The sequence below is a fragment of the Eschrichtius robustus genome, chromosome 20 (genome assembly GCF_028021215.1).
Source record: "Eschrichtius robustus isolate mEscRob2 chromosome 20, mEscRob2.pri, whole genome shotgun sequence".
Taxonomy (NCBI): domain Eukaryota; kingdom Metazoa; phylum Chordata; class Mammalia; order Artiodactyla; family Eschrichtiidae; genus Eschrichtius; species Eschrichtius robustus.
Window position 1 is genome coordinate 44,824,546 of NC_090843.1, and position 16,242 is coordinate 44,840,787.

Genomic DNA, 16,242 nt, shown 5'->3' on the forward strand with positions numbered 1-16,242 from the left:
CTCTCCCTGCCGCCTTTTTTGTCGCTGGGTTTCTTTTCCTCCACTCCTCCACGCATTTCCCCCAGTATGTCTTTCCTCCTTTTATTCCCCACTTACTTTTCCACAGTCCTTCTCTGTTTTCCTCTGGGTTTCTGCCCTTATTCGCTGTTCCCATCCCCCTGCCCTGACTTCTGTCTTTCTCTCTCTGTCCCGCCTTCTCCAGCTCACCCTCTCCGTCCCAGACTCTCCATGTCCTGTCTTTGCTCCGCGCGGCGGTGCTGACTTGCATCTGAGATCACCACGCTCGACCTGGCTCCCCCCTTCGTGCCCAGGGTGCCTCCAGCCCTCGTGGGAAGCCTGGCGTTGTTTACCCAGCCCGAGCACGCACCGTGAAGGCCCGGCCGGATGCTGCCCTTTCCTGGCCTCGAGGTCCCCCGCCTCCCCCCACCCGGGCCTTGGAAACATGGCCGGGGCAAGTACACAAAGGGGCAGGGTGACAAGACTCCCAAACTTCTCGCCTTCAGTAGCACACTGACCCAGGAATCTCGGGCAAACCCCCTAACTTGGGTTTCTTCCCCGGGAAAGAGCTAATACCGATCCCCCCTCTTACTATGTGGTTCTGGGCAGGTTGCGATAAAAACTGTAAAGTGCTGCACGCAAGTAGATCATTTCCAGGAGAGAGTGTTGGAGTGAGATTAAGGCAACCCGAGGCAGGAGCAAACGAGAGAGGGCAAGGAGAGAGCGGGGAGAGGTCAGATCAGATCCCAGGGACTCGGGCCAGCTTCCTGCGTCGCACGTGTGGCGTCCTCACCGAGTCTGTGCGGAGCTTGCGTGGCCTCCGGTCCTGGAAGGGTCCCGGACGCGCCCGGCTCGCTCCCTCCTCCCTCTTCCTGGAAGGTGGCGGCTGGTCGCGCCCTATTGCTGCGGGCCGGGCGCAGGTACCCATCTAGAGCCCGCTCCGCCCCAGGCGCCCCCTTTCGCGGCCTCACCGCCGGTTTCTGGAGGCCGCGGGCTGTACAGGAGCGCCCTGGGCGAGGAGGGAAGCGGCCGGGGCGGTGGGCGTTATCGGGACCAACAGCAGCCGACCTTGTCGGCAAGCTCGGGTCCTTGGGCCTCCCAAGCCACTCGTCGGGGAGGGAGGCCACGTAGGGCTCGGAATCAAGGAGGCGGCGGGAAGAAAGGGGGTGCAGGAGGGGGAGCCTTCAGCCCCCCAACTGCAGGGAGGCTGGGAAGAGCTGGCAGAACCCTCCCATCCCCCGTTTCCGGGCCAGGTCCCTCCTCTTGGGCTGATCCTCAAGGCGATTCTCATAGCGGAAACCTGTGATGTGAAAGCCGCTTCCAGGGCTCTCTGGGGTCTTTTCCAAGGACGTCTGGGATGAGGTCCAGAGGATTCTGCGGCCACTGAGCGATGACTGGGCGGCAGATTGCCCCTCCCGGCACCCGGTGCAGAATTTACACCACCTGGCAGCCGTGCGCTGTGCGTGGTTGTGGGTATGGCAGACGTGGAGAGCTTTGGGTAGAAAGCGCCTGCGGACTTCAGGACGCAGGCAGTAAGGGTGGCGGAGAGGGTGAGGAGGCAAGTTTGGTGCTCTTGGCTGAGCAGACATGGGTTTAAAAGCAGAGCTGAGCTGAGAAGCTTCGGAGACGGTCAGTTTTCTCTCCATGTCTCTGCGACCAATTACATTTTAAAATAAAAGCTCAATGGAAATAAGAAGAAAACACATTAATCTACTGTGCTGTCGCCTTGGAGGCGTTAAAATTGGACTTAAATTTCTAGAATCAGGAGCCAGGAGGCGCGCTTCGAGTTTCTCACCCCGACGCCCTGCGAGACACCGGGGTTAGTTCCCGCGGACCTGTTTACTGAGCCATCTGGACCCCGGAGCCCGATGGCCTAGAGTCCGCGTCCTGCCCTCGCCCTCAACTCTCTTGCCGCGCTAGTCCGCCCGCAGGGAGGGACCCTCTTTCCCCCACGTCGAGGTCCCCGCACCCCCAAACGGCTGCAGCAAACCTCCTCCAGCCCACTCGAAAGGAGACGGCAGGCCTCGGGTTCAGGAAGGGCCGGCAGCCGGGTCCAGCTGTCTCCCCGTAAGTCCCCGCCGACTGCCCCCCACCCCCGCGGTCCCTCTGCTTTGCATGAGAAGGAGCCCAGCTGGGGCGGGGGCGGGGTGGAGCCACTCGGGACAGGGTCCGCTATAGATTCCAGAAAGGGGCGGTTGAGTTGAGGGCGCTGGCGGCGAGAACCAAGACAGCTGGGGGTGTGTGTGGGGGGGTGGGGAGAGCGTGGAGACCGCTCACAGGACCACCCCCTCCCGCGGGCCTCACCCGGCGCAGCGGACTGGGGAGGTGCCTCCGGGTCAAGGTGGAGGAGGCGAGGACCCCTCGCCACGCAGCTCTTAGCGCCTCCCCGGGTCCTGGAGTACGGGCTACGGGTCGGCTGGCTCCTGGAAATGCCGGGTCCGCGGGAGGAGCACAAAGCCAAGTCGCATCCTTCGAAGCCGCCCTGCTGGTTTGGAGAGCCGCCCTCCGCATCCCCAGCTCTGCCCTGAGCCCCGGCCTGGGAGAGACCCGCGTAGGGGGCTGTTGCGAGAGACAACCAGCCCCAACGCCGCCCTCCCCGCAGTGGGGAGCCAGAGGCCAGGTGTGTGTGGAGGGGGTGCGGAGAAGGCGAAAGGGCCCTCGCGCCCAGAGGTCAAGATGGGCGGAGCGCCAAAGAGCCTCACTGCCGGCCTTGGCTTCGGCTTCCAGTGAAAAGGTGACGCGGGCGGCAAGGCGGGGGCTGCCGGCGGGCCTCGGGGGTGCAGGGCTGGGCGGGCGGAGGCTTAGAGGAAGGAAAAGAGTGTTGGCAGAGCCCTAAAATCCCAGTCCACAGAGCGCAAACCAAATTCGCTGTTGCGGCTAACCGGTTCGTTCGAAGAGGGTATTCCATTTTGCAAAGAACTGGATTCCTTGCCTGCCACGTTCATAACAATTGCATTGCAGGGCGCATTTCCCCCAACTTAGCTCCGGCCGTGTGTGAGATGTCTGAACCCAGCACCGCGTGGGGGGTCAAAAGGCCATTCTCAAAATACCGGCTAGACCTTGCTGGCTGGCTGCCCATCCTTATTTCCTTCCACACTCGGGCCGAATGCGCCTTTCTAACACCCCTGCCCCCAAAAAACAAAAACGAGGAGCAAATGCGGGACTGCCCAGCCCTGCCACCTTCAGATTTCACTTGGGGAGAAGTCCCGGTTAAGCATAGAAATGGTGCTGTCGAAACGGAATTTGGTATTTGACTGGTATGGGCCGCGGAACTAGAGTGACTCTTCGAGGCTAAGAGTCTCAGGACCCGGACCCGACCCCCACTTCTGGGAAAATCTGCCCCCGTGGGCAGTGGTCCCTAGTTTATACCCTGAGGAAAATTAGGGAAGTATAGGTTGCCTAAGACGTGAACTACTGGAGGTTGTTCTGCGCTTGTCCGGGGAAGCTGGTGCCAGCCCGGAGCCTGGAAAAGGGGACAGGGCGGCCGGGCCCGTACTCTGCACACCCCAATCCTCTGCAGCCTCGCCGTGGAGCCCCCAACACGTCCCCGTTCCCACCGTCACTACCGCCACCCCCCAGCCGCCGCTATTGCCCCATGGTTTCCCGCCTAGTCTTTTGTTTTTGTATGGAAAAGGTGTCTCCGGATCACAGTTTTCTCACAACTTCTCGCCGGGGTTGCAACTCCTCACCCGAGGCGCTTCCCCACCCACTCTTTTCCCCCGCCCCGGCGCCGCGCCTCCGGTCTCCCCCGCCCCACCAGGAAACCGCCGGAATCAACTTTCCAAGACTGCGCTGCGGGAAACAGACACCCAGATCTCCCAGAGACCCGGACCCTGTGGACTTTGGATGGACTGGGGGAGGGGGCACAGAAGGAGGGACCGGAGGAAGGAGATTCTGCTGCCAAACGCCCTCCCCCGCCCAACTCCCCCAAAGACGAGCGCTGCGCCCGGGGCAAACTTCTAGGCCAAGAAAGCAAGAGGAAAAAAAAAAAAAAGCCAGCACCCGCTGAACTGCAAAGCCAAAGAGTGCACCTGGGCCGCCGAGGCTCCCGGACCCAGCTGCACCCCAACCTCCAACAAGGCTCGATCTTGGGTTACTGCCCCTCTCCGGCAGAACTCTGCCCTCCGCCTGCGCCTACTCCCGCGCTCTCTCAGTCTCTCCCACCGAAACCGACGCCTTACCGGAGCAGCAGGGGACCCGGGCACCTCGCTGCCCGCCACCCGCACCGCGCCGGGCCGCGGTTGCCGCCGCCACTGATCCTCTAAACGCGGTCTCCCGGCACTCTCCCCAGCCGGGGGATGCAGAATGGTTTACAGAGGGACCGCGAGCCGCTGATTGGTCGCAGGCCGCCGTGACGTCGGCGGGCGCTGCATTAAGGCGAGGGGGCTTCCAGAGCCCAGCCAACAGCCAGGAGCAGTGACCGAGCCACCGGAACTGGGGAGAGACGCGCCGGGGCGGCGGACTGGGCCAGGAGACCAGGGACAGAGGGACGCTTGTCCGGGGACAGCCTGCAACGAACTGCGGCCCGGAAGGCGAGAGCGGCGGCCCGTGCCGAGCTGTTCCAGCCGCACAGAACTGTAGCCGCTGCACCAGGACGTTTTTTAAAAAGCTCTTCAAGCTACTCCCCCTCCCCCCGACTCCTCCCGCTGCAAAAGAACAGAAAAAAAAAAAAAGGAAGGAAAGAGGCTAGAAAGGAAACCCAGATTTGCCATCACAACGAAAAAAGAGGGGAAAAGGAAAAGAAAAGAAAGTCGAGAGACTGTGGGGTTGCACGCAGGCAGCTGGAGCGTGGGCCGAGCGATGTGGGGCTGCGCGCCCAGGCGGCCGCGAGTTGCTACTGGAGCCACGATGCACGGCCAGGCGCGGTGAGGAGCCAGACGGCACCCCCTCCCCGAAGGAGTCCAGGCGCAGGGAGGGCCGTCCCGAGGAGACGGAGGCCGCCGGGCAGGCCACGGGCCGAGGTGACGGGGCTGGGGCGGTGGGGAGCGGGCGCGCGCACCTGGCTGCGTCCGCCCGGAGTTGTCCCTCTCACTCTCGATTGACACAAACACTTCTCCAGAAGGGGGGAAACCTAAGCAACAACAACAATCAACAACGAGATCTTCCTCCTTTCCTCCCTCCCTCCCTTCCCCCGCGGCCTGCCCCCACCCCCTCCCCCAGGCCCACCGCAGGCTCCCAGGGCATCCCGACCCGTTGCGCGAGGCCGACAGTTTAGGATCCAAAGCTTCCCTACTCGTTTGGTTCTTCTCTTTTATAAAAAGAGGAGGGGAAATTCCGGTGACGGGCAGCCCTGCATACACACACACACCCGCCCTCATACCCCGACAAAAGCAGATGCACTTTGACTTCTGACAGCTCTACCTCAAGCCCGAGAGAACTCAGCGGCGCTTTCCCTGCAAGCCGAGCTCGCCGCGTCGTCCTCTTCTTTCTCCGACTCCGTTTTATTTATTTATTTCCGTTCCTGTCGCCGTTCTCGGTGACCTTCACTCCTTCGCGGGCTCTGGACAGAAGAGTCGCTTTCTCGCCCGCCTGAGACTCTTTCCTCGCCCCAGGAGCGGCGGCTGCGCTGCTGTGCCCCGGGGCCCCGGGGCTGTCGGGCTGCACACTCCACCGAGGCGCCCCCCGCCCCCCATCAGCCTCCTCCCTCTCTCTGATTTTCCGGTGCGGGTTTCGGTTTGCACTGCCAAGTGTGTCTCCCCATTTTGGAGGGGCTGGGGAGTTCCTGCCGGTTGTCTTGGTGAATCATCCCCTCGGCTCTACCTGCGCTTCTCTCTCCGGGCCTCACCCGACCAAACCAAAGACCATGGTGCACTGTGCCGGCTGCAAAAGGCCCATCCTGGACCGCTTCCTCTTGAACGTGCTGGACAGGGCCTGGCACGTCAAGTGCGTCCAGTGCTGTGAATGTAAATGCAACCTGACCGAGAAGTGCTTCTCCCGGGAAGGCAAGCTCTACTGCAAAAACGACTTCTTCCGGTGAGTACTTCCCTCGCGCGCCTCTGCTGCTCCTTCCCCGCGGGCCCTTCCCAGCCAGCTTCGGATCAGAGGTCAGCGTGGCCGCGGCGGCCGCATCAGGAACTGCCTTTGGAGAGGGCAGCCAAGTCCCGGGGGCTCCCGCCTCTTCGCCAGCTGGCGCGCTGGGCTCCCCGGGACGCGGCCTGCTATAGTCCTGGAAATTGTGGGTCCGGGCTTGGCTGCACGTGCCTGGGAAGAAAGAGTCTGAGCTCGCCTCTGAGCCAGAAGCCTCTCCAAGCTTGGAAGGAGGTAGCTCAGCCTCAGGAGGTGTAGCCCCGGCTCCTGCCTTTCCCCTTGCAGAGCTCTCCAGCGACTGCATTCTCCGGGCCTCCCGGCTTTGCTCGTCATCCAGGCTGAGCTTAGAAGCTCGGGCTAGCTCCATGCCACTGTCTTTTACGTCTCCGAGAAGTCTTGGCGGGAACCGCCGAGCCTTTTGCATGGAGTGTCCGAGTCACCTGCGGTGGCAGCGGCAGGGAAGCGCTCGGCCATGGTGCCTATCCTGCACGCCCCAGGGTCTTCCTGAAACCCGGATGGGCCTCCCAGCGCCGACCTGGGCACACTACTGCACGGTAGCCTAGACCTTACCCGGCTGCCCGGGTTGGCGGGAGGTTCGGCCTCCGCCCAACGCCGACCTCGGCTCTGAGGCGCAGGCTCCGCTCGGAGCTCTCCCAGGCTCTGCCCGCCACAGCCCGCCACCTCCTTGCCGAAACCTGGGGAAAAGCCGAGACCCGGGTCCTCGGAGCCGGGGGACTTCTCCCGACAACCCTCCTCCGTTTAGCATTTTAATTGAATCCTCTTAAAGTTACTGTCTTGCCACCAAATCCACACAACACACAAGTCAACAGAGAACTGGAGCAAAATCGAATTGAAATTCCCTTGTGCCCGTTTGAAATCTCCCAGTTTACTTGGCTGACTTGGTCTGTGCTTTTCTCTGAGTGTGTGGTAACAGATCAAACTGGGGGACAGAGTGGGGGTTCGAAGCCACCCGGGTCGCTTTGCTCAGAGGCGTGGGACGCGCTGTCCCCAGTGCATCCCCGGGATGCGCGGCTCTGGTTGCGGCGGACCATGGAGCAAAGCTCTGTCCGCTGGTATTGCCGAGAGCAAGCGCAGGCTGAGCCTCTGGGCCTCGGCAGGTGGTGCCGGGCCTCCCGCTACTGGCGGGAGCCGAGCCAGGGAGCGGCGAACGGTGCCGACTGCCAGTGGGCCCCAGAAGCCTGGCTCCCGCGAAGCGCGGCCCGGCACCTAGAGCCCCCATGCGGTCTAGCTTGCGCCAACCTGCTGGGCTTTGGGCTTGAACGTGGCGACGGCCTGGCTGTGGCCATCCGGGCTCTCCGCGGCTGTTTGTTTACCCGCGGCCGGACTGGACCTTGCCAACCCCCAGCGCGTGCGCGCGTTCTTTTTCGACGAAGGAGAGGCAATATAGAGAAAAGCGGCGTTCGAGACGCATTTGTGTGGCGCTCTAATTTTGTTCTCCGAATCTAATCGCAAAATAGGTGCCTCCCTCTCCCCGTCGCCACCTTGCCGCCTTCTTCGGCAGCGCTTTTTCCCTCTGGGACAACGCTGGGCGTGAGGCTAGGGGTGGGGGCAGCTTGAACTCCTTACTCCATCGTTCTAACCCTGTGTATCTCCTCCCTGACTTTTCACTGGTGCCCCGCGCTTTCTCCTGCCTTCTTGCCTGCTTAATCGGCATTCTGCCTCTCTTTTTGGCTCTCTCTCTCTTTCTCCTTTTCCTCTTTCCTATTCTTCTTCCTCCACTTTCTTTCTCTATCGCCTTTCTCCCTGTTTCTGTCTTCCCCTGGCCCTCGCCAACCTGCCCCCCTGCAGGTGTTTCGGTACCAAATGCGCAGGCTGCGCGCAGGGCATCTCCCCTAGCGACCTGGTGCGGAGAGCCCGGAGCAAAGTGTTTCACCTGAACTGCTTCACCTGCATGATGTGTAACAAGCAGCTCTCCACCGGCGAGGAGCTCTACATCATCGATGAGAACAAGTTCGTCTGCAAAGAGGATTACCTAAGCAACAGCAGCGTCGCCAAAGAGAACAGCCTCCACTCGGGTGAGGCCCTAATTCCCGGCTCCTTAGGGGCGGGTGGGTCCCGGGGGAGGAAGGCCCGCCAAGGTTGCTGCTCACCTGTCCCTTCCCTCTCCCCAGCCACCACGGGCAGTGACCCCAGTTTGTCTCCGGACTCCCAAGACCCGTCGCAGGACGACGCCAAGGACTCGGAGAGCGCCAATGTGTCGGACAAGGAAGGCGGCAGCAATGAGAACGACGACCAGAACCTGGGGGCCAAGCGGAGAGGGCCGCGCACCACCATCAAAGCCAAGCAGCTGGAGACGCTGAAGGCCGCCTTTGCCGCTACACCCAAGCCCACGCGCCACATCCGCGAGCAGCTGGCTCAGGAGACTGGCCTCAACATGCGTGTCATCCAGGTCAGGGCCCGAGCGTGCCACTCAGTTCCCTAGAGGCCCACACAGCTACTCCGTGCAGGCCAAGCTGGGGCGGGGGGCTGTTTTGCGGTGCAGAGCAAGTCACTGGAGGCTGGCGGAGGGGGAGGGGAGAGGCCCAGACACAACCCTACCCGGTTCGAACTTCGAAGCGTCGCCAGATGTGTAGAGCATCTGGAATTCCCTATACCTCCTCCTCTTCCTGGTCCAGCGCAGGTGAGAGTGGTGACGGTGGGGGAGGGACGGGGAGCATGAGGCTGGAGGAGGGGACACTGTCGGACACTGCGACGAGAGTTGGGACCTATCTGTCTGCGCTACCACCCCTGTTCGGGAGGAGCCAAGAGGTCGCTGTGTATCCGGGAATTAATCAGTTCCGCTGGCTTCTGCACAACGTAATCTCCCTCTGCGGGTCCCCACCCCCAACTTTGTGGGTCTCTTGCCCCAGTTAAACAAGCCCCAGAGCAGAGACTTCCCCTCCGAAGAGAGGTGGGCTGTCCAGGTTTGAGGGGAAGGTGGTCGGGGCGGGAGTCAGCTCTACCTCGGCCTGTTCAGAGTAGCATGGGATGGGAGGTGGCCATCCAGGCAGCTGCGCAGGTGCCCGCTGTGAGGTCTTGAGACTGCATGTATTCAATCGGGCCCGAGTCTTGGGCCCAAGGTTAGGTGTCCGGTGCCTGGAGGCTCTGCGAGGGTATGGGTGGATGTGCCTGGGAGGCTGTGTGCATGGGCACACTATTCAGGCTGCCCTCCACGGGGGCCCTCTGCCTTTGAAAGGTTGTGCGATCTTGTGCGCAGGTGAAGGGGAGGCTGCATGTCTGTGTCACTACCAGTGAGAGGCTGTGGATAAGTACGTTTGGCACTGGGAGATTGTTCGTGGGTGGAAAAGGAGACTGTGGGTTTTGGTGTCACTATCTTTGGGAGACTGTCAACAGGAGGCTGTTTGGATCTCTGTCACTATCATGCGGGGGAGGGGGCTGCCAGGGTCCCTGAAAGGGAAGCTGTGTGTCTGATAATATTTGGGGAGGTTGTGCCTCGGTGTGTACAGCCCCCCGGAAGCTGTAACTGTGTCGGTGGAATTATTAGAAACAACTCCAACTGCCTCATGTTGAGCAGGGCGGCTTGCCCAGGTTCCTCTGTCGGGAATCCTGTTCACCGCGGGCTCAAGGGCCACCCTGCGCGGTCCTACTCAGAGACCGCCCTTCCCCCCCTCCCCCCCCCCCGCCATATAACACACACACACACACACACACACACCCACACACACACACACACACCCACACCCCCCCCCCACACCCCGGAATCCGCGAGTTAGGCGGTAAGGGGCCAGGTCCGGCCGCGCACCCGAAGTCGTAGGTAGGGTCTCCGGGGCCTCACCACCACCCCACCCCCCCGCCGCGTGTGTGCTTCAGGTCTGGTTCCAGAACCGACGGTCCAAGGAACGGAGGATGAAGCAGCTAAGCGCGCTGGGCGCCCGGCGCCACGCCTTCTTCCGCAGTCCGCGCCGGATGCGGCCGCTCGTGGACCGCCTGGAGCCGGGCGAGCTCATCCCCAACGGGCCCTTCTCCTTCTATGGAGGTGGGTGCGCTGCCTAGGGGCAGGGCACGGGCAGGGCGCGGGCAGGGCGGGGTTGGCTTCGTCGGAAGCGGGTGGCAGCGCGGAGGCGCTTCTGGCTTTCTTAGAGAAGTGGAGAGTAAGGAAGAGATGGGTGGAGGCTGGGGAGTATAATCGAGGGGAGGTAGTGAGACCGAACCGAATTCCCGATCCTGAATGAGGCGAATGGGCAGGTAGGGAGCAGCTCCAGCGTTCGCACCCAGCCTTCCCCGTGCTCCTAGCCCGGCAGGGGAGCCCGGCGACTGGCGACTTCGCCGAGTTGCCCTCCCCAGCCGGCTCGCGGGCCCGCCTTCCCGCCCCGTCACCCCGCCCCACCCAGGGCCCCGCCCTGACAGCCTCCTCACCGCCGCTCCGCAGATTACCAGAGCGAGTACTACGCTCCCGGAGGCAACTACGACTTCTTCCCGCAAGGCCCCCCGTCCTCGCAGGCTCAGACGCCAGTAGACCTGCCCTTCGTGCCGTCGTCCGGGCCTTCCGGGACACCCCTGGGTGGCCTGGAGCACCCGCTGCCCGGCCACCACCCGTCGAGCGAGGCTCAGCGGTTCACCGACATCCTGGCGCATCCTCCCGGGGACTCGCCCAGCCCCGAGCCCAGCCTGCCCGGGCCTCTCCACTCAATGTCGGCCGAGGTCTTCGGGCCCAGCCCACCCTTCTCGTCGCTGTCGGTCAACGGAGGGGCGAGCTACGGAAACCACCTGTCTCACCCCCCCGAAATGAATGAGGCGGCCGTGTGGTAGCGGAGACGCGCACGATCCGCGGAGTTCGTGGTTGTACAGAAATGAACCTTTATTTAAGAAAAACAGAAAAAAAAAGAAAAAAAAACATAAAAGCAAGTCATTCCCCCCACTTCCTCCAGCTTGGGGGACCATTTTCCGTCAGGGGAGACCGGATGGGAAAGGGGGACACGAAATAGAATCCAAATCCGCCTGGAGGTAAACTGGGATCCGTGCGCTGGCTGGCAAGGTGCAGAACTGGGGCTCCCGCAGGGAAACGCAGACCTCTCCCCACCTCCCACCTGGACCCGGATCCTTGGACAGACACCGCCGGCGTGAGCGAGAACCCGGCGGGCTGCATAAAAACACCCACGGCAGCCGCGGGGGGCGGCCAGTCGGTGGTGACGCCAGGAGCCGCGGGGAGGGAGGCTGCGCCCGCAGCCGGTTGAGGGCGGTGAAGCGGCCGGGGCGCTCCCGGGCCAGCCAGGAGGGTTCTGGCTCTGGGAAATTTATTAGTGTTGTCTCAGAGTTCAACAACAGCGACAGCAAACTTATAGCTTCAGAAACGCCGACCTGCTGTGCATCAGGTGGGACTATATATATATATTTTTTTTGTCTCTCTGGGTTTTTTGGTTTTTTTGTTTTTGCCAAAATTGCAAAATTCTAAATGTAAAGCCCTCAGTATCAACTCTTCTACCTTCACAAAGCTCTACACACACACACACACACACACACACACACACACACTCAATAGGATGGTCTCCAGCCAGACCTCTTAGTAAAATGACTTGAACATCAGCTGTACAAGAAAAGTATTCTACCTTCACACACACAAAATTAAAAAAAAAACTATTGAACTAAAAACAGTCAACTGTTTACGTATAACGTTAAATTCAGGAGTTCAGTGTTTTACTAATATATCCTGTTTTGAAACCTCTTGTTCAAAACAAAGTGTTTTGAGCAATCAACCAAAATTGTTCATTTTCTTTTCCTGTAGATGTTCTGACAGATTTACAGGGCTCACAGCTCACTGTGCTAGTATGTAAAAAGGTGTTGTTTACACAAGGCAAAGAGAAAACATGATATTCAGACACTTGCCAAATAGAGTAATTATAGCACAAATACTGTAAAGGTGCCTGGCACCACAACCTGAAAAAGTGTTAAAAAAAAAAAAAAGTGTTACAAGGTTTAAAAAAAAAATCTTTGCTAATTTTTAGTCCTGTTGAACATTCATGGAATTGTTAATATGACTTATATAGACCCACACAGGTTTTATTTTTGTGTCTTTAAAATAAAAGTCCAAAATATTTAAATTTTATGGTCAAATATGCAGTCAACAGCTGCTACTTTTTTCTTTATATATTAAATTTCTCATATGTCTTTTATTGTTCTGATAAACCTAAGCTTGTGTGACCTCCAGTGCATATTAGACCATTCACTGTATGAAAGAAAACATGTTGAATAAATTTGTGAGTTTTTAATAAAAATAGAAAATCTGATGTTTAGATAATTGGTGTGTTATTTGATGTTTTAACAACTAGAATTGAGCTGTGATGGAGCCGAATGACCTCTCAGAAGCCAGGAGGAAGAGAGACAGGACTGGTGGATCTGTTTTTACCTTGGCTGTAGTTGAACCCCTTTGCTAATGCCAGCCAAGCTTTTCTCTGTGCCTTCCTGCTGTTATTAACTACAGATTTGCATTCTGTGAATTTTAACGGATACAATTGAAGAGATGTTTGCTGATAAGTTAATATAGAACTGGAAATAGAAATCAAATCCATGGCTAAAAATGAGTGGTCCCAGTCTGTCATTAAGCATGAGACCCCATGCACTCTCTCCCTCTCCCCTCTAAACAGGCAAAACCAGACTTCGGAACGTCGGTTACCTATAAGTAGGTAGTTAGAGGTGGTCCTTTTCTATTTCAATTCATTTCCCATAGATAATCCTGCTTTCTAACTTGGTGGTTTGAAAGATAACATAAAATGAATGTACAGCACAGCTATAAATGAAATACTTTAATCCCTTTCACAGAACTGATGTGAAATAGTTGTTTTATAGTATTTGTTTCATTTGAAGTTTCCCAGAAGGAAAACTATTTTGCTTGGCACAAGATACATATTACTTTCTCTGAAAGAGTAGTAAAAATAACCAATATAGAAATCAAATTTCAACTGAGAGTTGCCATAAGGTTCTGAAAACTAGTTCAATCCCTTCCAAGTCTTCATTAAACATGGAAGGAATTTAAATATTTTATCTGCTGTGAAATACGTGTGTGTGTTTTATTATCAGCCACTACCACAGTTCCAGAATTTCTTTTCCATATCACCTACATTTCAGTCTGGATTCTTTATTTCCTTTTTTTTTTTTTTTAAAATCAAGGGTTTTACATGAAATGGTATGCAATTTCCAGTGTTGTTTTTATATTTTGTTAAGACACAACCAAGTGTATCTTTCTTGCTAAGAAGGCTTTAAAATAAATATTTCACTGCATCCACATGACAGCTTATTCAACGGGGAGGACTATCTGGGTGGAATCTGACAGTGTTCTTTCAGAAATCCAAATTTATGAAATACTGGGGAGACTTTTGAAACTCCTAGCCTCTGCATGCGGCACATTTATTTATCTGCTTTGTATGCAGATCGCCTTGTTTTTGCCCTTTTAGCATTTATATACATTAAATCATAGCCAACTTATTCATTATAGCCAGCCTCCTTTAAAGACATTCATTTAACTGAACGTATGCTCATTGGGAAGCCACATCTTCCTATCAAGGCTGCTGAATTATTTAGCAGCTTTATTGTGGAATCCGGTACTTGATAAGCATTTTAGAGTTGGGTGCTCGGTGTGGACGCAGTTCTTCTCTCTGACTTCTCTCTGGCAGCAGCTCGGTCTTTCCCCTTGGAAGCTGTGTCTAGAACCTTAACGGATCCCTGGACAGGTGGCAAACTTCAGTGGTCAAATTTGGAGCCGCCCGAGGCGGGGAGGTCTAGGGATGTCAGGGACTGTTCTTGTTCCCATCAGAGCTGTGCTGCCCACCTCTGGCCCTGAGGTACAGAGGAGCGCTGCACCATCCCACTGTGCCTGGGCGCTCCCCGGGGAGGCGTGCGGGCGGGAGGGGAGCGCCCAGGCGGTCCCTTCCGACCCCAAAAGCAGTCTCCTCTCCTGCCTGGCTTGGCAGCCTGGTTTCTCCCCGCAGCCATCTTAAAGCTGCCACCTCTGTGCCTCTAGCCACCTGCCCTCAGGGTTCCGGCGACTGGGAGCTGCCATCTGCCCTGGACGAGGGAGGCATAGCTCACCCACCTCTCTTTTCCAGGATGGGGAAAAGTGGGAACTGCTTTAGGGCTAGACAAGGTGGGGGAGGGCGATGTGTGGAGAGCCAGGACAGGCATTGGCAGGGGCCTGGGACCCTTGATAGTATCTGAGAAGGGAGAAAGGTAATACAAACATGGTTTCCCTAAACTCTTGAAACTCCTGGTCACCTGAACAGACAGGAGATTGGGACAATGAGGGGGGGTGGTATCCAATGTCACCCCTGCCTATCCTCTGCTCTTCCTACATCTGTGTGCCACTTTGCAGCCCTTAGGCAGCAGGCAGAGGGACCGTGAACTGGGAGACCCTCTGACCTTCTCTGGAGAGGACTGTTCTTTTCGGAGCATGCTCGCATTTATTCCCTTCCCCCTCCTCATCTCATCTGCTCACATCACGGGGTCAGTCAGGGTTTACATTTCTTCTAAGAGGTAGAGTTTTTGAAATAGCCCCTCCCATAGTCCACCTTCCATCTCCACTCCCACTCCCATCAGGAAACCCCTCCTCCCTTCTCAAGAAACTAGAATCAAGTAGGGAGGACCCCCCCAGAGAGGGGATTTAGGAGGTTGCTGCCTCGTGCCTCCACATCTCTGAGCTGCATCTTAAGTCCTAGAACTCTTTCTTCTTTCCTCCACTCCTAGAGTCCCCTCCCTTACTCTCAGGATGGGGTGAGAAAGCCACGGAAGCATTTTGGGGGCCCTGGGATGTGTGCAACAGGAGTAGGGTGGTCTTGATTTCTTCCTCAAAAGGCTTCCCAAGTCAGTAGGTGCCTGGACAGAGACAGAAGAGTAGGGAAGCAGGCATTTTCTGCCCAGAATTATCCAGCAGTGTCCTGTTTGCATGACAGCTAGAGGTGCTCTCTGCCTTGCCTCACCTCCCGGCTCCTTTTCTCCCCTTTCTTTACCCTAAGGTCAGGTTCCTAAGCCTTATTAGTGTCCCAAATAGGAAGGGAAGAGGACCAGGGGAGGTAGTTTCCTAAATGTGGGGTGAGGGAAACATTTTTGTCCTTCAAAGCCCGGGGCCATGGCTGTCCCAGTCTGTGGAGCATGCTTTTACTCTGGAGGCCCCAGACGCAGGCACCAGACTGCAATTACAGGGGATACGGTTTGTTTTGTTTTGTTTTTGTTTTAAAGCTGTTTTCGACTGAATTCTATTGCAGGTGGTAAAAAGCAGTTTTCTTTGCCTCAGTTCCTTGCCTAGGGTGCCACCATCCTAGTCTGGAGTGCTTTCCCTTCCCGTGTCTGTGGGCATCTACCCTGAGGGCTTCCTGCCGCCACCTAGGAAGGGGACATGGGACAAGTGGTCTCTTGTTGCTCTTGACGCTGGGGGCGCATATGAAGACTAGGGAAGTCAGGGACCCTCATGTCCCTTGGGTTCCACAGGAGACACTGGAGAACTGAGGGTTCCTCAGGCTGTTCAACTGTGGGATCCAACCGGCCTGGGCTGTTCCCAGGAAGGGCACAGGGCACCCCTGACCCTGTTTTCTGGATCCATTTGAGGCAGTGTCCGTTTAGGGGCTTCTAGGTCTTTACAGGTGACCTCAAACAGATACTGGAAGGATAGACCACTTTCTACTCCCCTGATCATCCCTTTTTGCAGTTTCTGTTTACATGTTTGTCTGCCCCCCTAGGCTGATCACTGCCAGAAGAGAATCTAACTTACTCATCTTTGTATCTCATTTAGCAGTGCCTGCCACATAGCGGGCAGTCAGGGAATGCTCAATGAAGGAAAGAGCATATAAAGGGATTGTATTTTTCTATGTGCCTGGGTGCAGTTAAATTGATGCTATTGGGTCTTTATATTTTGAGTCTACCTGTGCCCCTCTAACTGTAGACCTGAGTTTTCCCGCATCTGTGCACTGCTTTCAAGTGTCTGAGTATGCCCTCATCCTTGAACAGCAAGGATATCAATACCGATGGGTGTGCAGTAGAGTAATCCCCACTCCATCCCTTTTCCCTGCACAGACAAGGCTACTTGCAGAAGCTACAGAATCAATCTTTATTTACGCACAGCTATAGCGCTTGCTAATTCCTATTAATAAAAATGCCAGTAGTGAACCGCACACTTACACATGCCCATCCCTGAGGCACGACTTCCAAATCGTGGCCATCGCGGGGCCAGAGGCGTGTGCCCGGCCCCAGACTCCTCCAAATTGTGAAATGCCA

At 57.1% G+C, this 16,242-nt stretch overlaps 1 protein-coding gene across 1 annotated transcript; it reads left to right on the forward strand.

Annotated features, from left to right (window-relative positions):
• The first annotated feature begins 5,800 nt into the window (after window positions 1-5,800).
• Window positions 5,801-10,794, forward strand: LHX1 (LIM homeobox 1). The gene is made up of 5 exons (XM_068531124.1): window positions 5,801-5,970; window positions 7,834-8,060; window positions 8,157-8,434; window positions 9,856-10,021; window positions 10,415-10,794. The coding sequence occupies exons 1-5, from the start codon at window positions 5,801-5,803 to the stop codon at window positions 10,792-10,794; spliced, it is 1,221 nt and encodes a 406-aa protein (XP_068387225.1).
• The last annotated feature ends 5,448 nt before the right edge of the window (window positions 10,795-16,242 follow it).

Excerpts from the sequence above, each read along its gene's own strand:
- LHX1 (XM_068531124.1), top strand. The coding sequence starts at position 5,801 with ATGGTGCACTGTGCCGGCTGCAAAAGGCCCATCCTGGACCGCTTCCTC. Across the intron at positions 5,971-7,833 it reads TGCAAAAACGACTTCTTCCG|GTGTTTCGGTACCAAATGCG; the intron begins GTGAGTACTTCC and ends GCCCCCCTGCAG. Across the intron at positions 10,022-10,414 it reads GCCCTTCTCCTTCTATGGAG|ATTACCAGAGCGAGTACTAC; the intron begins GTGGGTGCGCTG and ends GCCGCTCCGCAG.